Raw genomic sequence first — 26,379 nt, forward strand, 5'->3', positions numbered from 1 at the left:
CCTGAGTGCCACCTGGACTCCAGGCAGCAGAGAGAGAAACCCAAAGGCCTCCCAAGCAGCAGTAGACACTTGTTGTTGGTTACCTTTAATGTAATTAATGTAATTACTCAATTTTTGAATTGAGAATTGTGATGAGAACAGCTCTATGGGATCTGACTGTCCTGCCCCAAAAATTGCCAAATATAAATAATCAGAGAAAAAGGTTTTAAAAACAGCAAGTGTGCATTACCTATCTTTTTAGCACAGTGCCAGCCTCAGGCACTTTCCAGAAGAAGTGTGGTTTGATGTGTTTATTTAGTAACCTTGGTGCATTTTTCTCACCTGAAACCATGTATGTGTTTAGCAACTGCAGGAGCATTTCACGAGGACTTCAACAGCTCAGCAATGTACAAAGAGCCTCCTCCTTTTGTCTGTGTGGGATTCACCGCTCACTCACTGAATGTGCTGTCCCTGTTTGTTCCTAATCCACTCTTCCTGTGCTACCCAGACTTTCAGAGTTTTCTCATTTATCTTCCCAACTCTGTCTTCTCTGAACCAAGGAGTTCTGACATGCATCTTTATTCTTGATATGGGGACCATTCCTTGCCTCTGACTGTCTCTGTTACCCTTCTCTGGCTTTCCACTTCTGCTGTATCCTTTAAACTAAGGGGAGCCAGACCTGCTCACACTATTCAAGATGCAAGTTGCTGTTTATTGACTAGTCATTTAGTCTTGCAAGGGCTTCTGCTGTTCTCCTTAACTGACCATTTTCTGTAATATTTCAATTTCATATCATTAGCAACTTTCATTACCACCTGTAATCAAAAAAAAGGAATGAGCAGTATGAACGTGTATAAAAACCTAGGTTTCAACTCAGCTATTTCCTGGAATTTGTCTGTGGTGTCTGCTGAAAGAGCTTACTCTCTCTGCTTTTGTTTGTCCTCATGTAATTAGTTACTCATGAAAGAATTTTCTGTCCTATGTAATACCTCTACAACTTTTTCAAAAACTTTCAGTGAAGGACTTAAGAAAGGCTTTGGCACAGGCTGACACAGCATCATTTTATCCAGCTTGGGACATTAGTGGTCTTACTAGATGGATGAAAAACTCTGTGGAACATCAGACCAGAGCTCTTTACTTTTTTGGTTCTTTAGTTCTTCAGTGACAGGGATGCAGAGATGCAAGGCTTTGTTGACAAGTTTGTAGATCACCACAAATGGTGAGGTGCACTCAAAAGCACTCGGAGGCCTGGCTGCCATTCAGAGGAGCCTGCACAGACTTGATGAGAGAGCTGGCAGTGACCTTGTGAAATGAGGCAAATAACTTAGTCTTGAGCCTTGGCTGGACAAGCTCTGGCCATTGGTACGTCCTGGGCAGTCCCTGGCAAGCAGCTCTGCTGTTACAGACCTGCAAGGCCATCACAGCCAGCAGCCTGAGCGTGAGCTGGCAGGATGCCTTGGCAGCCAACTGCGTCCTGGGCTTCCCTAATAGCAGCACAGCCTGGAGAGTGAGGGAGAAGTTTATTTGCTTTTAGTCAGCTCTCATTCGACTGGGCCTAGACTGCCATGCCCACGTGTGGGGGACAGGAAAGACATTGATACATTGGGGCCAGTTCAGCAGAGGCCTCTGCGATGAGCAGTGGCAGGAGTACTTGCTCTGTGCAAAGAGGCTCAGAGGTGGGACTTGTTAAGCCTGGAAAAGAGATGGCTTTGGGGGAACCTAGCAGCCACCTTCTTGTATCTGTGAGGAAGTTATAGAGAAGACTGAGGCAGGCTCTTCTGTGAGATGTATGGCTGGGGGCTGACTCAATAATTGAGAGGGGATATTTTCACTTGACTTACAAGAAAGAAAAGTTGGCTGTAAGTGTAATTAAGCAGTTGAAGAGATTGCCTGGAGAAGCTATAGGATCTTCATTCCTGGATGTTTCAAGAGCCAACTGAACAAAGCCTAAGTAACCTGGTCTTGAATGCTGATCAACTGGCTAAAGCAGATTTTCCTGATCTGCTTGAATTGGGATGTTGGATCAAAAAGTCTGCTGAGATCCCTTCTAGCCTGAATAATTAATTTTGTATGATCATTGCTCATTTTATACTTGCTTCTTTCTTAATATTCACCTTCTTACCTGCATGCTTATTAAAATCCAGCTTCTTAGCTAAAAGCAAAGTAATGTTTTTAAAAAATAGTTATACTTTGGAAAACAGATTTTTTCATATTGTCATTCAGCACTCACATGATTGAGTTCTTATATTTCAATATACAGACATAACTTAAAAATGTGCAAAAATAATATCATTTTTGTAAGGGATTTTAGTTTGAAATAAATCCTCCTCCCCTGCACTGGAGGAGTATTATATCATCTCCTTTTCCAAAGGAAAAAAACCTCAACAATTAACTCTATCATAAATGCTGCATACTTAGCATAATTATTTTTGTACTGAATCTGCATGAGCATATGTTTCTACTGAAAATATTGTACTAAAAAATCTCAGATGATGCCTAATTCTGTGCGTGAAAAAAAAAAAGGTACAGGCAAGCTTGGGCTTGGATGTTTTCATGTCAGGGACAATTTCTAAGTCCTGGATAATTATACTTATCTTTCCAGAAGAAGTTTTGAACAACCTTTTGATTATATAGCGTGTCCCTGATGAGCTTGTTTGTTGGTATATTTATTATGCATCTCAGATGCAATTCATCTACCTAATTTTAGCTACCTGAAAAGGTAGTCACTGAGTTTAAAATAGATGCCTAGGCACCCGCTACAGGTAATAGAGATGATTCTTCCTATCCCCAAACATGAGTCATGCTGTCTGCCTCAGAGGCTTGACTTGTGATAAAATTAATCACTCTGCAAAGCACCTCTTTTACCCTATTAACTAGAAGGGGACTTTAGGCACTTAGCTCTTCCAGGAGAACTAGTTTAATATGCTTATGTTTTAAATCTCTACATTCAGACTCATCCTGTGTCACTTTCTGTTTCTCAAATATCATAGAAATATTTGGGAGAAACAGAAGTGAGCCTAACTAAAAAAACAAATTGCTTTAAGCTATCCTTAGATATGGTAACTGATGCAAATGTCTATTTCAGCATAGAATTTTGTAATATAACTCAGCTGGAGCCCATATCTGGAACAGATACATACCTGGTATTATGACTTGTTGGAAACATGAAGTCAACACCATCTGTACTACAGAGTGGGTTGTTTGCAGGACATGATGGAGTGGTGATGCTTGGTTTGGGATTTATTTGTTTGGGGGTTTTGGATTTGGTTTAGGTTGTAGTTTTTTTTGTTGTGGGATTTTGTGCGTGTGTGTGTGTGTGCATTTTTTTCATTTCTCCATCTCTGGATATCTCACAGGAGACATTAGTAACTGGAAGAGTGTTGGTAACACACCAGTATTTTGGATACTGCTGAGCAGCACTTGCACAGAATCAGCTCTGTCTCTCAATATTCCCCACATCAAGGGGCTGGAGGTAAGATCCTGAGAGGGGATGCAACCAGACCCAAAATATCCAAAGGGACATCTGCTCAGATATAAAAGCTAAGGAAAGGAGGAAGAAGGTGTGGCATTTATTATTTGCAATGTTTGTCTTCTGGAGCAACTTCAATGTGCACTGAAGCCCTGCTTCCTGAGAAGTGGCTGAACATTAGTTGCTAAAGTAGAGAAGAATTTTTTTTTTTTTTGTCTTAACTTGTGCTCATGAAAACTTTTGCTTTAGTAAACTCTCTTATCTAAACGTATGAGTTGTTTTCCGTCTTGTTTTTTCTCCCCTGTCCATCTGGGAAAGGGAGTGGTAGAGCAGCTTGATGGTCACCTGGTATCCAGCCAAGGTCAACCCACCAGAGTAGCATTGGGAGACTGGAAACTCTAGAAGTGATGTCAGTGAAATAAGACTCCAAACCTATACTGGAACTTCCGATTCTTATGCTTCTTTCTCTTGATTGCTAGCTAGACTTAAAAACAGATTGATGTTGGATACATACCTCTTTTCTTCTCCTTTAGCAGCACATTAATCCTCTGCAGGACAAGTCAGACATGAGTTTGTATCTACTTCAGATTAAACCAGATGAAATCTGAAGTATTACTTCTTTCTTTTCTTTTGGAAGTAATTGAAAGCAAGTTCATTCTTCTAGCAGCAGAATTGTGTATACTTCATAGAAAACTCATGTAATTGATAAGCACTTCTAAAAGCCCAACTTGAACTCCTGGGCTAAAGGTGATAGCAATAATGCTTAGCATTCAAAGACTGCCTGCAGCTGAACAATGAAAGCAATGCCAAATCAGCTCAAAATACAGAATTTATCTGAGGGTTTAAGGTGCAGGACAGGAAACAGCTGTCTGTGTTGTTAAGATTTTTCTTTTGTGGACAACACTGTAATAAGTGTTAAGTCTAGTGGATTAATTAGAATGACTGTTCTTTTGGGGTTGTACATTCAAACATCTCTGGCAAATTCTGTCACTCCTATTAAAATAAATGGGTAATCATGAATACAGACAGTGAAATGCTATTTCTAACCTTGTACTATCACTGTGTTTAGTATTTTCATTCAGTAAATCTTGCATATGTTTGCTGGTCATAAATTAATGATTTTCCACTTACTTAAATTGTTTTAGAGTGCTTCTTTAATTATTTTAGAGAGATCATGAAGTTCTAATTACCTCAGCTTTGAGTCACTTTTAATCTCTCAGTTTCTCATAGCTGTCTTTACTGCAGACAGGTAAACTTCCAGTGGATTTTTTTTTCCTGTGCATGACTGGACTAACAAGCCCCAAGTATCTTATCAAATAACAGGATCAAATAACTTATGAATAATCCTTGTGAATAATTTATTTTTTAGTCAGAAAATACCTGCATGTGTTAAAATCTGTGCTTGATTGACAATATTGAGTTCAGTAGAGATCTGCATATTATGCTCTTATGATATTTTTTCTAGTCTTTTTGTAATTTGTACAGTCCTCAGGCCAGTGGATATTCATTTGCAGTTGAAGGCTCTAGATATTCCTATAGTACAAATAATTTTTTTGCTGCTGTGCCCTGTAGAACAGAAACACTTCCAGAGATTCCACTTTCTTGGGAGATTTTTTTATAATGGAAACATAAAAAGATACTCTCCAGAAATACAAGTATTGGAAATGCCTGAACGGTTAAAGACAGGGGGGAGTGTGTGTGTGTGTGTGTGTGTGTGTGTGTGTGTGCTTAATTACAAGACAGCTGCCTGGATAGAGTATTTCAGCCCAAACAGTGAGCTTGTGAAAAGTGTAAGTGGCTCAAAATAGGATCTTAAAATGAGAAGTGCTAAACACTGCTAACTCTGTCTGCAACCAGAAAGAAAATTGTGAAACTTCCTCACCAGCTTTACATCATGGAATTCCACCAGAACTCTTTTAAAAATTGCTCCCAGCAAATCTGACTTCCTGCTGTTGCTGACTGCTTTCCTAGAAGCTGTGATGTCTCAGGTCTGCATTGCTCACCTTCCCCCTCTTTACCAGCTTTATTTCAGGAAGCAGCTCTTCTCATCTTAGTCAAGGGAGGGGAAAGGAAGAAGAGGCACAGAGAGGAGTGGCACCTTCTTTCTTGGCTTCCTGCCCACATGCTTGGCCTCCTCCCCAGTACCATGGGATATATCTCTGGCAGTATATTCCTGAACACTATGTTTGTTTAACTTGTGCAAACGTTTTTTATGGCAAAGAAATTTAATTTTCTGTTATGATGTGTAATTTGACAGGATGAACATGCAATTAGAATCACAAAAACAGCTGAGATTCTGTGGATATAAGTAGATTAAAGATTGCTGTATATACATTCAAAGTATGTATGTAGGAAGTTAAAACTAGGTAATGCAAGCAGCCAAAAGCAGCGCTGGAAAATGTGTCTAACTTAAAAGAATGGTGTGTATGTCTTTCCATGGGCACTCAAATGTTTCTGCTTTGAGTGGATGTGGCTGCAATTCCAGCCAGTGCAAAGGAATTCAGTGCTGTCTTAAATCAACCTCACAATGAAAATGGGAGATAACAATTATTACACAGCTCCAGTTTAACCCAGCAAGGCAATTTTAAGGACTTACATATTGCAGTAATTTGGCTTTAATTCTGTTGAAGACTTGGAAAATAGCGTGGGTTTGGAAATAGTATTCCCGAAAGAATGATTAAAAGATGTCAGTCTGCATGAAGACTGGGATACATTCTCAATCCATGAGAGTGTTTAGGGGAAAAAAGAAAGGAGTAGTGTGTCTTTGTAGGGCTACACCTACAATACAAAATGGAAGAAGTAGATGCTGGAGGACGTGTATTGAATTGAATATATTGATTTCTTTTTTGTTGCTGCTAATAACTTTGAGTTAGAAAATCAGAGTTACACAGTGTATAATAAAATTCAAGTACAAGTAAATCACAGGTGATTTTCAGTTCTGTGTAGCTAGCTGGTTTAAACCCAAGTCATTGAAGTGAGAGGTGACTTTCTTGCTATACTTAACTGCCACTGCAACTTAATTATTGTTTCTGATCTTTTAGCATAGCCTTTAATAATGGGCCCATTATTTAGTAACCAAATTTTTTACTGTTACATGTTCTTGACAAGTCCTGCAAAAGTAAACAGGCCCTCAGTAAAAGCCAGCGATATGACAATATTGTAAAAGAAGGCCCTAGCTTTAGGCTTACAAAGAAAATTATTGCAAGTTCTCTTGCCTAGAATACTTGTAGGTGCAATAAAAGTGTAATCATAATTAAAGGTCAATTTATGTTGCTATGTTAGTTTAGCTACTTATCCTCACTGAAAAAATGGTCCAGTATCTCTGTTCTGGGAGAGTTTGTGGTTCTTCAAACAGCACATCCCTTGCACTGAAATAAGGAATTTGATTAAGGTTCTGATGGTACTGTAGGACCATTCATTTGGGCAAGTTATGGTGACACTTTACTGTTTTATGAATGATTAGTCAATTGATGCTATGTGAGGTGGCTTTTCACATGTGGTCTTGTAGGCAAAATGACCATGGATAAGCAAGACATGATGTACATTCTTCACAAATACAGTTCAAACCATCAGTCTGAGCCTCCTTCCTGCTTAAGTTTAGTCAGCCTGTGTTTGGAGATAATTTCTTCTTAAGCAACAGCAGAGTCTTATCTGCTTCTTGTCTTTTATCGCTTAGCAACAAAAATATTTGAATGAACTAGTTCTGCACTTAGAATCACAGAATGTTAAGGGCTGGAATGGACCTTAAAGATCATCTATTCCCAATGCCCCTGGCATGGACAGGGTCACCTCCCACTGGACCAAGATGCTGAAGGCCTTATCCAGTCTGGCTTTGAACACTGCCAGGGCTGAGGCATCCACAATCTTCTTGGGCAACCTGTTCCAGTGTCTCACCACCCTCACAGTAAAGAATTTCTTCATAATGTCTAACCTAAATGTCCCTCTTTCAGTTTGAACCCATTACCCCTTGTCCTACTACAGGTGGGTCTCACAACAGCAGAGTAGACGGGAAGAATCACCTCCCCTGACCTGCTGGCCAAGCTTCTTTTGATGCAACCCAGGATTCCATTGGATTTCTGGGCTGTGTGTGCACACTACTGGATCATGTTGAGTTTTTCATCAACCATCACCCCCTGGTCCTTCTCCACAGGGCTGCTCTCAACCACTTCTCTGCTCAGCTTGTTGGTGTACCTGGGATTGCCATGATTCAAGTGTAAAGAACTTGCACTCGGCTTTTTGATCCTTACAAGGTTTGCATTGGCCCATCTTCCTGGCCTGTCAAGGTTCCTCTGGATGGCCTCCCTTCCCTCCCTGTGTCTAACACACCACTCAGCCTGGTGCTGTCCTTGCTGAGGGTACACTCGATCCTACTGTCCATGTCACCAGCAAGGGTGCTGAACAGTATCAGCCCCAGTACCAGCCCCTGAGGGACAGCATTGGTCACTGGTCTCCACTTGTACAATGAGACAGACCACAACCCTTTGCCATCCAGACAGTTCATTGTCCACCGAGTGGTTCATCCATCAAGTGCATGTCTTTCCAATTCTGGCCACAAGAATGTCATGCAGGACAGTGTCAAGAACTTTGAGTAAGTCCAAGGAGACTATATTGGTTGCTCTGCCCCGTAAATCAACTGTAAAACAATTGGCTCTGAGAGAGTTATACAAAGGTTTAGGTTTATTCTTACTTTTCCCCCAGCAATTTTTTACTACTATTTAACAGATTATCTGACTCTTTGTATAGCAAACAGGAGGAAGACAGACTTAACATAGCCAGTCTATTATAAGCCTTGCAAATCATGCTTAACTGATATATTTTAAGAATGCTCTCAACATATGGGTATGAAGATAACACTGTAAATTGATACCCCTTTAGTGTGACAGAGGGAAGGCTGAAACTGTTAGACTAATTACAGTCTTACACAACTTAAACATACATATTTTTATTCTTTTCTGTCAATAAGGTATCTCCTGGATAGTATAATTTTTGGCTAGAAAGAAAGTCAAACAGAAGATACATACTGTGAAGGGACACTGGGTTCAGTTTAACTGTGAGGGGGTTAGTAATTTCCAAACTTTCAGACAAACTGTGAAGAAAATGCAGTTGTCATCACATTCTTATAAAGATTGTCATTGTTTATTTAAGTATATTTCAGTTAAATCCAAACTTTGAAACTTGGTTTGGGTGTGTAAAGTATACTTAGCAGAAAATGATCCATTAATGCAAGGACTTCTGCCTCTGCTTTCTGGCAGGCAGAGATCCAGAAACAGTTTTGTACTCTATTGAATTTTTTTTATGACTATGTTTCTAATGGATTTTATTAGTTGATGTTTCAGCAGAAATTTCTGTCAGTATTTAGTTCTATGAAAATCCAGATTTCATGCTTGGGAGCACATAAAATATTACTTTGTATAGAGTTTAGAAAAATGGCTAGGATTGCACCGATAGAATTTCTGGTTTGTTTTCTCCATTAAATTGTACGTAGTGTCATATAGATCGAAAAGTTTGACTCTTAGAAGAGCTGAATTCAACTCTGATATCCTTTAGATTTCTGCTGTATCTTAGGTGAGATCCCTTGCCTCTTTGTGACTCTATAGACATGTATGCAGTTTTAAGTGTCACATGATTTTGATATCCTGTCAGAGAGATTATTTTGTCCAGGAGAAAATCTGGGCAGGGTAGTGCAATGGTTGCTTCACACATCTTCTCTTTTCTGCAGGGTTACAGTGAAGTCAAGGAAAGAATGCAGGTGGGTCAGCACAGTGTTTCAAGCTGGACTGTGTGCAGACCTGGTGTGGAGTCATGGGGTCCCCCAAAACACTCTCTGGTGCTCTTGGGTCCTCTGTATGTTGGTGAGGTGGTCCCTAATCTTGCTGGAGAGTCATGAGGTTCTCACCTCCCACTTTTGTACTCTGATTTTCTGCAATATTAAATATCCTTAGTTATAGGACTAGGCAGGGAATATCACGTTGGTAATGAGTCCCGTCAGATCTTGATCTTTCCACATTTGCATTTGCTGCTCTTGCTGCTCACAGTCTGTTCCCAGTACTGAGTCTTTGCACTTTTTGATGATCATCAGGCAGTTTGCATGGTTTGGCTGCCTGTTTTCCTCAGCACACAAAACCAATTCTCTTTTTCAGGACATCTGGCTGACTGTATTTCATCTGCTTTTGCCACAGTAAAGAGCTGTTTACCATTTACTGGCTTATGCTAGCAGCTATCCTGTCTAGACATAAATAATGCTAATTGCTACAGAGAGTGAAGAAAAAGCCCTAAGTTCTGTATTTTTTTTCCTTTTTTGTCCCAACTTTCTTGGTCATAAAGTCTCTTTAGGGAGCTTCCCATTCTGCAGTGTTATTTGTGGAGATGCCCTAGACTCACAAAATATTGCAAGAGTTTATGAAGCAAAAAAATCAAAATAATGGATGACAAAAAATTTATGTGGATAAACTTGAAATGATGCATATATGGAGAACAAGAGTAATATGACATCCCAGCTTCACACAGGAATCTGATTTAGGATTTGCTACTTTTTGTGGGGCTTGGGCTGTGTGCATAAGCCCATATCAAAGGAATGAGAAGACATAAGAACCTACAGTTTCCATTCCATTTTCCACTCTTCAGGAAAACACTTAGGAAATGTTTGATTGTCATGTCTGGGGGAGGTGCATCCAGATGTTTAAAAAGCAGATGTCCATAACTCAGCAGATCCCTACTTCAGCATGCTGTGAACAAGTGAGGAGATGCTGTGCTCATCTGCCAACCCCTTATTTAAGGGGTACAGCCATGGATAGAACCCCCAGTTATTGCTGCCTTGGTTCCCAGGGTGGCCCTACATTGACATTGTGTCTGTGCAGGTCACTCTGGAGGTAGGTTGCACAGTGTTGTATGGGGCTTGGAAACATGCATTCTGCTGTCTGGCTCTAATAAAAGGGAGAGATGTGAGGCAAAGAGGATTGTGCAATTCAGTATGATATATATAAGTAAGCTCCTTAACTGCAGGAATTAGTGAGGAAGTAGATTAGTCCTGAGATTACACCAATACCAGAACTGTCTATCCTCCTTCAGGTTCAGAGCCATGGGAGACATGAAGAGTAGTCAGCATGAATCACCCTGCAATTTAAATTTAAAGTAGTAGTAATAAAGAGTCCAATTTGGCAAGAACTTTACTGGATTCTTTACCTCAGACTCATAGGGCCATGTTTTTGCCTTGCTATTTCTGTTTTTTGTAATGAACATGTGTCCTCAGGTGCTTCTGCCATTGACCCTCTCTCTTTCATTACAAACCTCTTTTTCCTCTGATTACTGTTGGTGGTGTTTGGAGGAATTAGTTGTGATGTGGTTGGGGTTTGAATCTGGCTGGCAGCTAAGCCTTCACCCATTTGCTTGGTAACCCATTATAGCAGGATGAGGGAGAGAACTGGACAGTGAAAAGTGAGAAAAAAACCTCTAGTGAGTCAAGATAACAACAACTTAATACATCAAAGGAAAAAAAAAAGTAAAAAATTAAGTAAAAGCATTCACCACCATCAGACTGATGCCCACAAGCCCCCAAGCAAAAGCTACTTTGGAGAAACTGCCCCCAGCTTAAATGCTAAGCATGGCATTGTACAGTATGGAGTATGCCTTTGGTCTGTTGGGGTCAGCTGTCCTGGCTGTGTCCCCTCCCTACCCTGCTGAGGGGCAGAATGGGAAAAAGACAAGGCTCAGTTCTGTGCAAGCACCACTCAGCAGCGGCTGAAACTCTGCTTTTTAATCACAGTGTTACCACATGAGCTTCTATAAAGAAAATTAACTCCATTCCACCATGAACAAAACATAATGCCACTTTTTTTTTTTTCAATTCACCCCATGGCAATAAATGACCAACTGATGAAAAAAGAAAACCCAACAAAATATTATGTTAGTATCGCCTACTCATTAGGTGTCTACATAATAGAAGATTTTAAGAATTCATTGGAAGGACTGTTTCTGGCTTTTGTTTGTAGATGTGCATTTTGCTCTTTATGCTTGAGGATATTGGCATTGTCACAGAAGTAAGAACTCCTGTTCCCTCAGTAAGAGCAGGAAACAATATTCTCTCATTGGATTCCATGAATGAAGCAAATTTGCTTGCTTTATTGAATAGATTTTTCAGCAAAACTGAAATAAATTTTTGCAAATCCTCATGCTGAGGTCTCTAAAATACTGAGAGGAGGAGGAATTTTGATGCTGGTTTCTCTATATGATTGCATTACTAACTCCAAATGAAATATTTTCCTAAGAATTTGAGGAGGTTGCTCAGTTCTCAAATGGTCATGCTAGCTGGTTAGGATAAATCCTTATAGATTAGGATGGTGCTTTCAGGACCAATAAAGTAGGAAGAAGCAGCATGTGGTTTATCTGTTCTGATTAATCAATTGCTTATTCAATTGCTACAATAAATTGACATGGAAGGGGGCTAGGGGTAGTGAACAGCTCTGGCTTTGTGATTTGAGTCTGATCTTTAAATCTTCATGCACTGGTCAGCAGTGGTTCGAGCTCTTGTTTGAGAGAAAAAAACAACAAAGGATGTACAATTAGACTTTGCCTTTTTTTCAAGGTCCTTTGGGCCAAATGCTGTACGTTTTTTCTCATAAGCACTTCTGAGTTATGCTGCTAAAATAATTGGGAATTACTTAGAATTTTTGTTTAATTTTTAAGGAGGCTGGCTGTATAAGTAATTCAAAGTATTTGAAATTGTGAACATTATAGCAAAAAGCAAAACAGCCATGCTTTATGACATATTACTTGAGAAAAAAATACTTAGCAGGATCATATTGAACTAAAAAATTTGGAATCATTGCAGATGGCTTAAGCACTAGTCAAAACTTCAAGTTTCATATAGCCTCCAGTGTTCTTACACTGGTCAATGTAGACAGGGGCAGGAAAATATTTGATACAGCCTGTGGAGGCCTCAGGCTGTTGTGTACATAAGACTCTTCATTTTGCTTCCTCTATGCAGAGAAGGAAAATAGAAATATTTTAATCAAGAGACAGGGCAGAAGTAGAGAGTTCCTGAGGAAGAAACTTTTTTTTGTCTTGAGCTATAGTCATTGGAATGTTTCAAGAAATGCCTTTTGAGTCAGGCATCTGTGGAAGAGAAGGAAATTTTAGGTATTTCATATTTATCTATCGGACTTTAGAACAGGTGAAGTCAAGGAAAATACTGGAGGAAGTCTTCCAGTATAGCTTCTGTTCTGTCAGGTTTTAGAATATTGTTGTCTTTATCCTTTACTGTAGTGGCAATCTTTTATGTCTTCTACCACACTTCTGCAAAGAGCAGGAGGGTAGAAAAAGAAATTTTATGATCTAACTAATCTGAACCTCAACTTTTTCTAAACTTTAAACCAGAGAATTCTTTTTCACACCCTTAGAGGCCCTAAATACTTGTACAGTCTGGTTGAAATAACTGAATGCAAAAGCTGAAGTCACAAAAGAAGACAAAAGCCAAGCTCATCTGTTTTAAAGAGCAGGGAGATGGATGAGTCTGTGAACAAAGAACAATCCCAGAAAGAAAGCAGCCCTTGCTCTTTGGAAAGACCTCGTGATACGTTAGCTAGAATAAGAGGAGTGCTGACTGATCCCACATATCCCTGATCCTTAATTGAGCCTAAGCCTTTCCAAAGGTCTTTAAGATATCGTCTCTCCTTTAATTAATCTGTTTTCCTGCCTTAGTAATTTCAACATAGGAGATATATGCTTTAGGATGTTGTGATAACTACTTAGGCAATCAGAAGACATTTTTGCCTCCGAGGTATTTGGCAGGTTCTGGCAGTTTTTCTTATCTTACTGTTGACTCAAGAGATTATCAACCTATTTTTAAGAACACTTACCCAGACACAAATTGAACCAGGCTTGTCAGCTAAGATAGGACAGTTACAGAAATCTGTGATTTCAAAGGGGTTTTGTGCAGGAGGAGGGAGGGCCCATGTTTACAGACCTTGTTTCACTGTCACACAGCTGCAGGATTCAGATTCATTGCAGAAAATTCAGGCAGCATTAGTAGGCATGTGTCCTGCCGTCTAGAGACAATGCTATCTCAGCCTTCAGACACCTCCATAGTTTGAAGTTACTGAAGATTCGAATAATGGGTCATCTTTCTACTGGGAATGATTATTTGCATATTTAAATTCTCAAGCAGCGCTAATTTCTACTTCTTCCAGTTAGAATCTTATTCCAAAACTCTAACGTAAACATATTTGTTAGTCTACCAGTTGTATGTGATAATATTTGAATTGACTATGCAATATGTAATAGTAAGAATTACTACTTTGGGTAGTTTTCCCCATCCATGTCTGTACCTAATATGACTTGTGATACATATAATAATTTGCAAGAATGACCAGACCTATTTAAATCTGTGTCATTTTGACTCATAATTTATAACTGAATTCTTAGCTTATAAGAATGACTCAGTGAACAGGTAGAAACAGGATCAACATTAGCCCTTCTGACATCATGATATTAGTGTAGATATCATGAGATTAGTTTAGATATTTAGTAAATTTAAGTGTAGGAACAGTTTTAGGTAAAAAAAAAGAGAAATTAAATTATTTTCATTTTATAGTAAGTCCTCATATATTGAAACAATAGAAAAAAGGTAAGAGCAATTCTAATAGGAACAATAGAAATGCCTATTACTAAATTCTAGTCATACGGTAATCTCTAAATAGCACGTGTAAGGTAGAGGAAAGGAAGAAAAAAGTTTTCTTGATGCATGATTGCATATTGGATTATTTTAAGTGACTGATTCTTATCCAAGGCTACTTCAGTATCATTTGTGGCTTTCCAGATGAGCTCAGTAACATGCCAGATTTGATTACTATGCAGTAAGACAGCGTGACTTACGCTTTTATAATGAATGCACTCACTGATTAATGGTTCACTGTACAGGAAGAACTCACTGCCGCGTATGTGGTTTTTTCTGCAATATCTTTTTATTAAAGAAAGATACTTGGATTTTCTGATTTCCATGATTTGATGCAGTTGTTAGTGTAGTGCCTGACTTGGCTTTTGCCATGGATTCTCAGACATTGTGGAGCTGATTGGTTTGAGTTTTTTTAACCTATATGTACTTTCTACCCATGAAAGAGTGAGAAAACATTAGACTACTTAAACATCATTAACAAAGTTGCTTTTAGAGGAACTTCAATCTGATATTTAAACCTGAAAGTCTGTCTCTTTATGCAACATCCTCTCCTTCTTTAAGCATTGATGCTGCAGCTTCTTAAGTTCTAAATTTTTTTTCTGTGAATGAAGCTTGTTTTTTTCTGATGTGGAGGAGGAGAATAAGATCAGTGAAGGGCAGATGTAACTACCCCATCTATGAAAGAGCAGAAAGACTGGCAATGTGTTATTAGACAACTATGGAACCAAATTGCTTTCACCAATGACATCTTCATGACTATACTTCTTTAGTTCCCTATGTAGCAAATCTCTGCCCATAATCTATGCAAAGTGTGTGTGGAAAATTAAACTTTTAAGTGAAACCTCATCATCTGACACTGCCATTTTCATATGCATTTTTAAATCCTATAACTATTTTGTTTTATCTAAGGATTTATTTATGGTGTAGAATGGACCTTTGTGCCTGAGTTTAGCCTGAACAGATTTTTGCAATTTGACCTTGGAAGTAGCTACAGTGGATGCCTCAGAGGAGGCAAGACATCCTCCTACAAGGAAGAGTGTCTGCCATCCAGCTTCCACTGCCATCCCAAGAGTCACAGAAGGAATGTGGTCTTGCCATCGTTTATTCTCTGGTTCTGAATGTCATGCTATTACTGTTGCCAGATATTTGTGTGATCTAGTCATAAAGATTTGGATCACAGAGGTACGAACTGATGGTCCTCTGTGATCACTGAGTCCAGCCATTAACCTAGCACTGTGAGTCCACCATGAAACCATGTCCTTAAGCACCACATCTTGGTTTAAAACACCAGGTGTGTTTTAAACACTTCCAGAGATGAGGATTACACCAGTGTTCTGGGCAGCCTGTTCTAATGATTGATAACCTTTTTGGTGGAGAACTTTTTCTAATATCCAGTCTAAACCTCTCCTGGCAAAACCTGGGGCTGTTTCCTCTTGTATCATATGGTGCTTGGAAGAAGAGATCAACCGTAAGCTCCTTTCAGGTGGTTGTAGAGAATGATAAGGTCTCGCCTGAGCCTCCTTTTCTCCAGGGTAAACAACCCCAGCTCCCTCAAACTCCCTGCTCTGGACTCGCTCTAGCACCTCCATGTCCTTCTTGCTGTGAGGAGCCCAGAACTGGACATAGGATTTGTAGTGCCAAGTATAGGGTCGCGATCCTTTCCCAGGTCCCGCTGGCCACACTATTGCTGGTACAGGCCAGGATGCCATTGCCTTCTTGGACACCTGGGCACACATGGATCATGTTTGGATGGCTTCCAGGTCCATCTCTGCTGGGCAGCTTTCTACTGGGCTTCCTCCTCACATTATCCCTGCCCCAACTTGGGGCCTTCCCAGGGGCTGCAGGGTGAGCCCAGCCCGGCCGGGCTCTCTCCCAGGCCGCAGGGCCGTCCCTGCCGGGTCTCTCCTGCCCCCGGCCCTGCTCCCGCTGTCCCCTCAGGGCTCGCAGGGCTGTTTCTCGCTCGCTTCCCCTGGCTCAGCCCTGGCTGCCGGGCAGCGTTTTGCCCTCCCTTGCCCAGGCTTTCCCCGGGGCTCAGCTGTGCCCTGCGCTGGGGCCGCTGCAGCCGCTGGCACCGCCTGGAGCCGGCCCGGGCAGCGCCGGCCGCTCGCAGAGCCAACACTGGGACACTGCGCCCAGCTGGGAGAGAGAGGATGGTCTCGTCCGGATTTACGGTGTTGTTGACTTTTTTTTTTTTTTAATTGAGATTAAGTTTTTAGATGCTCTTAGAAGGACAGGGAAAAAAATTAAAGGGTCAAACTCTAGACAGAATTTTGCCAGCGCTTTGGAATACGGGAAGCCATGAATTATTTATGTCTGACTTGCCAGTATGTTCCCAAAAGGCTGGTAGTATTTTCCCTGTTCATCTGTCTATGCCTAGAATTTTAATTCGGTTCTCTCAGGAGCATGTTTATGCTCTGACTTACAGAATTTCATCTGTGTTTTTGTGGCACAGATAGAAAATAGTGTTGCTGTTGTGGAAATTAAATGTAGCCAAGGTACTTCTAGCAGTTTCTCAGCTATGGTATACTCTCTTAAGCTGCTTCGCTTTTCTTTTTCTTCTTGTACTCCCTCTAACTTCCTTTTGCTTTTGGTGCTAAGTTGCCAGGAGTGTGGGTTAAAAGGCTATCAGCCAACTTAATTTATGATGAAAAATGAAAAGCATTGGGGTGGCTTTTTCAGAGATTTTTTAGAGAAGGGAAGCCAGAGAAGAAGGAAAGGTACCACGGTCATTATCATTATGTGGGAAAATGCTTTTTTGAAGACAACTAGTGGAATTATTAGGTTTTTTGTGCCCATGCTGAACAGTGGAGGAAACAGGGAGAGTAAATGTATTGTATTAAACAGCAAAGCAAATTTTCTACTGATAAGGCCAGTGGAGCCTGGAGCAGAGGGAGGTGGCTAAGAGAGGCTGCAGTGAGAGAGGCTGTGCAGGACTGGTTTTATGTGTTAAATATGTGAAATGAGAGGAAAAAAATCTGCCTTGTCTAGAGCTTTGGTAGTGGGCTAGGGGTGCAGAGGCTCATTTCAACCATATTTTTTTGTAATTCTACAGTACTAGCAGTTTTAGGTCCCACTGAAACCTGAGAATGTAAAATTTCTTATGCTGAAGACTGAGCTAAATTAAAAGTTCATTTCTGAACAGATGTGCAAATGTGAGTGCTTGCTATGTTGATGTTTGCTGTTGAAACAGTTTTATGTTGCTGAGTCATGCTTTTTTTTTAATCTACTGTACCTTCAGTACAGTAGTGTCTCTATAGCTTGTGAAAATTCATTCTGTGTTTCCTTTCTGTATGGGATCTCTCATACAAATTTATGTAATGAACAAATAACTGTTAGAGTCTATAATGTTAACAGTTCAGCTGGATATCCCAGAACTGTAGATCCAGGGACACTGGGCTACTAGGTGCTATTGGCTGCAACCTTTCCCCTTGAAGAACTATAGTAACAAATGAACTCAGATGTTTGGCATTACATTCTCTGTCCAGAAGAAATATTTTAATAGGGGCACAAAACATTCCTTTTAATGTCAGAGACATTTATTTTGATGTCTCTGTTTCTAGATGAAGGGGACATGTGCAACATGTCTTTTTAAAAATCTTTTAAAAAACTTTTAAAATCTTTTTCTTCCTCCATCTTTTAATGTCTATATTTAAAAACAAACAAACAAAAATTATGGAACCATGGAGTGGTTGCAGAATGTTAGCTACTATCCAGATATTGAACCTATTTGAACCCAGTACAATTTATGACAGTAGTTGATTATGTAATCAGGGGTTTTTTTCCCATTTAAACTAATGCTTGCAAATGTAGATTAACAAAGCAGTTATTGAAGTGTTCTTTGGTGAAAACTAAGAGTTAAAAAAACCTTACAGCCTAAAAATTAAAATTTACTGAAATTGAATATTGCCCTAAAAGAAGTTGACATTAGCAGCAGGCAGCTGCTGCCTGTGTCTTATGGATGTAATTGTTTTAAACTCACTATTTTTGTTTGTTGTTGTTTTACCAGTAGCATCTTTTTGGTTACAGAGCAGCTTCCCTGTTGGCCATGCAGCCCTGCAGTCACTCCCAAATAGACTTTAAATATTCTGGAGCGTTTGTGCTCGGGCAAACATTTTGGTGTAGCTAGGGCAAACATTAGTGTAGTCTTGGACTCCCAGTCTCGTTTCCTTCCTGGGTTTTACCTCCTTGGGCGAGTGTTGTTTATGGAACAGCCAATTCAGCAGAGCCTACCCGCCAGGGTCAGGCAGCCCTGGGGCAGCGTGGGGATGGGCTGAGCAGGCAAAGGGGCTTTTCCCAGAGAGCTCCCTCAGCATGGCACCGAAAGCAGGGTGCAGCAGGGGAGCTGCTCCCAGCCAGGGAGCCTGAAAACATTTCCCCAGGCGCCTCATTCACAGCTCTGGTTGAAATAAATAGGGCAAGAGATCTTTCTCCTTTTTAATGCCTTTATTAAAAACTAGCTCGGGTGGGAAGAAACGACGGGTCGCGCTCACACTCGCTGCTGCTTCCAGGAATGGCACGGAGGAGGAGGAAAAGTGTAGCCATGACGTTTTCTGAAAAATCCTTTCCTTAGGATTTTTTCTCCTGAGAAGCTTAGAACGATGGATATCTGCTGCTGTGGAATGCAACAGGTGCATCTGTGATTGGTCTCATGTGGTTGTTTCTAATTGATTGCCAATCACAGTCAGCTGGCTCGGACTCTCTGTCCGAGACACAAGCTTTTGTTATCATTCCTTCTTTCTATTCTTAGCTTAGCTTAGCCTTCTAATAAAATCCTTTCTTCTATTCTTTTAGTATAGTTTTAATATAATATATATCATAAAACAATAAATCAAGTCTTCTGAATCATGGAGTCAGGGTCCTTGTCTCTCCCCCCATCCTTGGACCCCTGTGAACAACACAATCACGGAAAAGTGCAGCTTTGCCCACTGGTCTGTGGGCTAAGCTGGGGCTCCCATCCCCACATGAGCATCACGAGATTCCCTCTTTTTTTGGACATTCGAGCTCTTGTGTCCAGCCGACATCTTTGAGGTTAGGGTGAGGGTAAAAAGGGTCTTAGTGGATCCTGGATTCTGTTCCTCACATCTAGACATCACTCTGATCCGTCAATTCCGTGTTAGCTCGTTGTTTTTAGGGGTTTGGTGAGTGGCTTCTTCCTTTGCATGCTGGTTCCGAGGTCATTTGCATGTCAACTCCGATGTCCTCTCCTCTTCACTTCCAGGAAGCAAGCAGGGTGCCACTCGACAAAAGGGGGAATTTTAACCATCAACAACAGGTAGTTAACAAAAACGACGCGTGATTATAACAACAAACAGTTAGAACTCCACCCTGGCAGCAACTAGCCCAATCTGCGAACTCTGCAACTTTTTTTTTAAAAATGTGCAGCTTTTCTACTCATAACGCTGGTGTTCCTCCCCAGCCCATCGCAGTGTCGGGATGCAGTTCTTGGAGCCTCATGCCGCTGTAGTTCCACGTGAGCTGCCCCGAGCAGGGAGCACGGATTCCCTGCGCCTGGAGCGAGTGCATGCCGGGCAGGTGGGACTGCTGCTGCACTTGTCCTCGCTTGTGTGCTTGGATCCCCTGGGCTCCTTCAGACTTCACAGGCTACAGAGCTGATAGCAAGGAGTGTTGCATTACAGTGATTTCTGCAAATACCACTCTGCAAAATTAACTATAAGGCAACAAAATCAATTATTAGACCATTTGTAATTTTTTGTTGTATGTAAATAGCCACACCAAAAAGAAAACTACTTTTGTTTCTATTAGTAATTACTAATTTACTAAGAAAATATAATAACTAGATGGTTCGAAAGCAAGGTAACAGAATAAAGAATTATATGAATTATATGTGTGTGCCTGCATGTCTTTTCTCTGGTACTTACAGCAGCAAGTCTAATTGTATGTCACAAACTAGTTAAATTCCTATAACAGAAGTCAGTTCTTTTGTTAAAAACAAACAAACAAACAAAAAACCCCCAAGAAAATGTAATCCGAGAAGTCCTTTTAGATTGAGGTATTGGAATTGTTAAGAAGTTTTGTTCGGTCTGCTTGTACTTGTGATAGAAGAAGGCAGGTTTTCTAGGTTCCCAAGGAACCTTTCTTTCCCCCCAAGGTTTTCTAGTTTAACTTCAAATAGTGTTGGTGTCTGGAGCAAGGGCATTACCAGAGCCAAAGATTTGGTATTGAACATTGTCAGCAAGATTTGCTTACGAAAAGTAAGCTGTATGAAAATATGTAGCTTCTTTAATTAAAATTAAATATAATCACATTCTTCAGTATATAAACTAACTTAGCCTGAGATTTAGGGAGATTTTTCTTCTAACAAATAATTGGCTTTTTTATGAATAATCTGTTTTCATGTTTTTGTCTTGCATATGTATGTCAGTGTCTTGAGCTTCATGAAGCTTTGGAAAAATGCTACTCAGCTGGGCTAGCTGTGTCTTCTTGGGCAGCACTGTGGCTTCAGAGACAAAGCTTTATAGAATGTCATTTTCCCTTCTTTTAGAGATCTAATTTCCATGGCAGACTGATGCAGGGATACTTGGGCTGGGTATTGAATTTTATATTTGCTTTTACCCTACCCTTTCCTACTGTTTTCAGCCTTCTCACTTCTTCAAGAAAAAGCTGTATTACTATATTTTAGCAGAATAGAGCCAAGGCAGGAGTTTTGCTTCTTATGCAAGTAGTGACTGCTCTGAATATCCCCATTGCTCTTTATGAGGCCCATCCAGCTGGCAGCCTGTGGGCCACTTCTCTTGCACAGAATAATTCTGGCCAGCTCCCACATGAACCTGATTTTATCCTATCGTGCCTGTGCATAACCATGCAAACTGCCTCTCTGCTCATTTACTTCTGGAATGTGGCACAACGTGTCGGCCTCTGGAGATGTGCCTATAGTGACTTTTAAACAGAGATACTGCACTATAGCTTAGCCTTCAGAAAGATAAATCATTCCACTGTCACACCACTGTTTTGCCCTCTGAAAAGAAATGCTAGAAATGTCTTCAAATGCCAAGACTCTTCTTTTTCTTTTATTTTTTTTATTAGTAAGAGATCTTAAAAATGGCTTAACAACTGGTGTGTGTTTTTCGTAAAAATACTCAGATAAAATGTTGGCAAAATTAGACTACAAGAAAGGGTATGAAAGTTATCTAGGCTTAAAATATAATACATGTTAAATAAACACGTGTGTTAGCAAGTAAACACTAGATAGCTTATATTTCTCTCATTTATCATTTTTTGGGTTTCTCTTTGCAAAGCGTTTCATGTTTCATTACTTTCATGATACTGTAATTTTATGTCGTATGTTGCCACTGGTATACTATACAAAAATCACAGCTATAAATTAGTTGAATCCTTACAAATGTACTGATGGTAACTGTTTCAGAGTAAGACTGTTTTTTTTTTAATTAGGAATTTTTTAATTCAGAAATTGTTTATGTTTTAAATAAGTGATATATTCTACAATATAGAATTATATATCATTTTTACTTTAATTATAATAATAATAATTTTTACTATAATTTTTACTTTAAATGAGAGTTATTATTCTGGGATTTATATGAGTCTGCTATTTATCAGGTTTATGATAACAAATCCATTGTTTTATTTTTCCATGAACTGCAGAAACTATGCCTGTTCCAGACCAGCCCTCGTCTTCTGACAAGACAAGTTCCCTTAGTCCAGTGTTGAACACATCCAATGGCGATGGCTCCGAAACTGAGACAACCTCTGCCATTCTAGCTTCAGTCAAAGAACAGGTAGGCAAGTGATGCATCTGTAGGCTGGAAAACAATAGTATGATTTACTGGGTTTTTTGGTTTTTTTAACAAGTGTTTCATAGCTGGTATCTGAATAATTTAGTTCACAAATGCATATTCCAAAGAATGTTCACCATTTCTTCATGCTTTAGTATACTTCTGGAAGCTTTCCTACAGTAAATTTAATATAATTTAATTGAATTGCTCATTTTATTCTCCACTTCCACACTTTACTGTGGATGGTGGTTTTCTGATGTCTCTCCTTTTATTGTTGGCATCTGCATGTGGAGTTACAGTATACTGGCATGTAAGAGTTATAGACAAATGAATTGTGGACAAGATGTGTTATTGTAGAATTTTTTAAGGATTAGTAAGGGCCCTAGGATTTTAAAATTTATATACATGTTTTTGGGGGTTTTGGGTAAAACCTGAGGTGAGATTGTATCAGGGCAAAACTGGGTATAGATAGAGACACTCTTTTTTGGATGATTAAAACAAAAATATTAGAAACTTTCAAGGAAAATGTCTTCAGTGTGATGGTCTGCTTGATGCTAATAAGACAGGTTTGACATTTTAATGTAAATTTTTGTGGGCTGAATGTCAGAGATTTTGCTTTTAATGCCTTTTTGTACTTTAGGAGATGGTTAATATTTCAGTTAATGCAAACAACTGGTCTCTGTCACTGCCTCCTTTGTTTTGACACATCAACAGGAATTCCAAGGAGAGACATTAAAAACAGCTGCTTTTAGGCAGCTTTCTCCTTGCTGAAGGTGTTTAAATTGTTTCTTCCTTTATCAGGTACTGATCTTTCCCTGCCAAAGACATTCACTGGTTCTTGATTTAAATTAGTGCATGAATTCAGCTTATGGTATTTCTCAGCACTGGAGTAATAGCTCTTGAGTCTTAGAGATCTTATAAAAATTATAACATTGCTCATTCTTGGTTGTTTTGCTATATTCCAGTTCTCTCTTTTGGGTGGTAGAGGTTAGTCATATTTTCTGTTCTGAAAAGAGGAGTGCAAAAATGAAATGTTATAATGTGGAGCTTTGTCTAGGGATTTATGGCACATCATTGGAATAGAAAATTGCCCATGGTTTAGATGTTTGCTTTCTCTTCCATGTCAATGATATTTCTTGGGTGTGTACCAGTGTTTCAGCCTGTGTCACTGCATTATTTTGTAGAAAAGTATTTGCCTTACTTTCTGACTCTTTGATAGTGAAAAAGTGTACAGGGAGATTACATAGATAGAAGCTATGTTTGCATGTTGGAATGTGAATCACAGTATGGAATAGTGACAAGAACTTCTCTGTTGTTTGGTGTCGTGATTTTCACTAGTTTATATCTGGTTATGTGTTTTACAAATGAAACTTCCACCCCTAGAAATCAGTTGAGTACCAGAGGAAATTGCTGCTGAATCCACCAGATGAAAAGGATTTCAAGTGGTAATATATTAGCAAAGTTATTTCTGTTTCCTGTGAACTACAGCAGTAAGGAGCCTGTAATAAAGTAGTTCTGCATTGACTTATCACCAAGAACAGCCTAGCCAGCTAACTTAAGGTACTGCTGCCAAGAACAGCCTAGCCAGCTAACCTAAGGTACTGCTAACTAAAAAGATATTGTCTTGAACTACTGTAATACAAGGTACCAAAATTTAACAGGTGTTCTCTTAAGGAAATTTGCTTCTTGGTAGGTATCTCTAGTCAGACCTATCTTGAAGCTGGAAGACTCTACTAAACTCAAAACCAAGCAATAATAATATCAATAACAATGATAATGACAATAGCAATAACAACAACAACAACAATAATAATAATAATACCACCACAAACCCCCTCACCCCCAACCTACTTTCGGCCTTTTTCCCTACAAGATTGTGTGTTTTGACACGCTTCCATTATTTAATGTTCTGTTGGAAAAATTCTAGGTAATGCCACAATCCTGGTCTTCAGACAGATTAAATACATTGCACTGATTCTCCATTGTTGGAGTAAATGAAGTTAAGTTTCTAACTGACTGTTCAAATGGGTAGCCACCTGCTTTTTAGAAGAAGGAAGGAGTTACTTTACTGTCTGGTATGAGATTTTGCTCTGCATGCTTTTTGATTGTAGCCAAAAATATAACTAGAGTTACACAGATACAATTATTCAAAAGTACTTTCAATATTGAGAAATTAAGGTGTTTTTCAACATATCAGTCATAATTAGGATGGTTTTCAACCAATCAAGTATATTACATTTTCTTTTTCTCTGCCGATGCTTAGCTTTAAAAGGTTTCCTTGCATTTTTTCTCTTGGAGCACTTGGGGTAACTTCATGTGTTACTTCTCATAAAATAAATAGAACATTGTCACTGAGTGATGGTAATAAACTGTGGTATCTATGATATGGAAAAAAGTAAGAGGTGTTTGCATTCTTTGAAGAGGGCAGGATACATGAAAGGCACAGAGAAGTGGTAATAAATGTTGTATTTATTTGTTTTACTTGAATCTCCTACGTGAAATTTAAATGATATAATGAAAATTTAAAGTTTTGCTGTGCTTAGTTTGAAAAACACATATCCCTGTGCTTTCACATTTTGAGGAACTGATTTATTTGGTCTAAAAAGTTTATTGGGGCAAAAGTTGTGCTTGATATGTCAAATGTAAAGTGACACACGTGATTGTCATGACTCAATAAGAAGATTTAGCCACATGCTTTTCAAGCTGAGGGTATCTGTCAAAAGAGAAATGTTGCTGTTGAGGAATTATTTTGATTTTGGGAAATGTAAATGAAAAACTCCTTGCTTTGAAATACAGGCCATTTCATTTGTGCTTTACCTCTGGACAAGCGTGCTGATTCATGTTTGGGTTTCAGACTTCAGAGATGCTATTCAGAACTGATAGATATGGAACTTGAATCCATTCTTCATCCCTTGCTGTGAACTTCCTTAAGGTTAGACAGCACTGCTGGAGGCAAGGTCAGGATCATTCAACATTTGTCTAAGAAACCATGAGATGCCAGGCAGTGACCTTTGGCTTAGCCGTTTTTGAGCAGGCCTTATGAAGAGAAATATTAAATAACTTCTGTGAAAATGAAAGCTGTTCTTTTGGGGTTATTTTGTGTGGGTTTTTTGTGTGTGTTTTTTTTTTTTTTTTGTTTGTTTGAGATTTTTTAGACAGTATCAAGTTCTTTAAAGAGAAATCAAGCAATGAAGAAATAATTTCAGTTTTCTGTGAAATGGATGAAGGAGTTTTTTTCTTATGATATACTGGGAAACACCTTAGGCCCAATGCTTCATAGGTTTTAGAAAACATAAGGCCATTTCTCCTTGCATTTTGTCATCTGGTTTTGTATCTGTAAATATGGGAAAACTTCTTCAACAAAAAGTGAGATATCAGAACTCTTAATTTGTGAGAATATATGTGATAGATGCAACTATTTCTGCAAAAAGTATGATGTGCTTCTGATTGGGAATTTCCACCTGCAAAAGAGACTTCTGAGCTCACTTGTTAACAAACATCCTGGGAAGAGAGCTGTTGTTAATGCTTTTTTGAAGGTGGAAATAGCTGCTGGGGAGCCTTTTGAGTAAATATGTAATGAAGTGGATGCTTTTCCTGGAAGTCTCCAGGCATATGTAGTTCACAGTACTTGATTCTTGGCATACAGAAAACTGCTCCCTTGGAAGCTGAGCAGGATTGCAGTGACCTAGCAGAGGCTTGTTTTGGCAGATTTTATTTTTATAGGAACACATGGAAAAGATGTGATAAATTAATTTCCTAGGAGTAAGATCCATCTTGAAGTGTGGGCAGCTATTTTCAACTAGTATCATGCATCTCTTATTTTCTTTGTGGCTCTAGATTCCTTTAGCATCTTAGTAGTAGGCTGTTTCAGAGAACACCTTTCACTTTCAGAAAATTTATGCAAAGAGTGAGAGTTGGCAATGTTAATATTTCTTTTGAATCTTTTTTATGCGTACCTATTTTAAATAGAGATACTTGTTTCCAGTTGCACCCTTTAAAGAAAAAAAATTAGACTAATTCTTTTGAAATATTTCTCACATGGTTCAAATAAGTATTGATTGATATGTGCTTTAAGTCATATTGCTGATTTCAGGGAATACAGAAGTCTGGCTTTTATGGTTGCTGGTGGCTTTTGGTTTTGGTTTGGGCTTTTTGGGTTGGATTGTTTGGGGTTTTTTTTGTCTTTGTAAGATGCATTTTGTTCCTAAAATGGCTTATGTTGCTTTTAATATTTACTATGTTTTTCCACTAGAAAGCTACTTGTTTGTCAAGAAATTATGATTTGAAACTATATTAAAATCATATAAAGGGCAATAATTACTAAGTGTTATTATTCATGTCAGTATTAAATAAGGTGACTTAAGTAAACTTTTCCATTAGGTGTTAGTACACTTTGGAAACAGGGTTATGTATGCCATGCATGTCTTATATAGGTACATGTAAGTAAAACTGCAGTATTTTTTTTCTTTGGTCTGCCCGGTTGTGTTTCTTGTGTCTTTATATCATGA

The 26,379-nt window shown here is 39.2% G+C and overlaps 1 protein-coding gene across 6 annotated transcripts in view; it reads left to right on the forward strand.

The window, feature by feature from the left end:
• The window catches only part of CTNND2 (catenin delta 2), a 637,277-nt gene that overhangs the window by 99,535 nt on the left and 511,363 nt on the right, over positions 1–26,379 (forward strand). For all 6 annotated transcript variants that reach the window (XM_054516522.1, XM_036404384.2, XM_036404386.2 and 3 more), the window contains exon 2: positions 21,741–21,874. In XM_054516522.1, coding sequence (XP_054372497.1) covers positions 21,746–21,874 — 129 coding nt within the window. In that variant the 5' untranslated portion in view covers positions 21,741–21,745. The remainder of the gene's footprint in view (positions 1–21,740; positions 21,875–26,379) is intronic.

The sequence above is a fragment of the Molothrus ater genome, chromosome 1 (assembly GCF_012460135.2).
Source record: "Molothrus ater isolate BHLD 08-10-18 breed brown headed cowbird chromosome 1, BPBGC_Mater_1.1, whole genome shotgun sequence".
NCBI lineage: Eukaryota > Metazoa > Chordata > Aves > Passeriformes > Icteridae > Molothrus > Molothrus ater.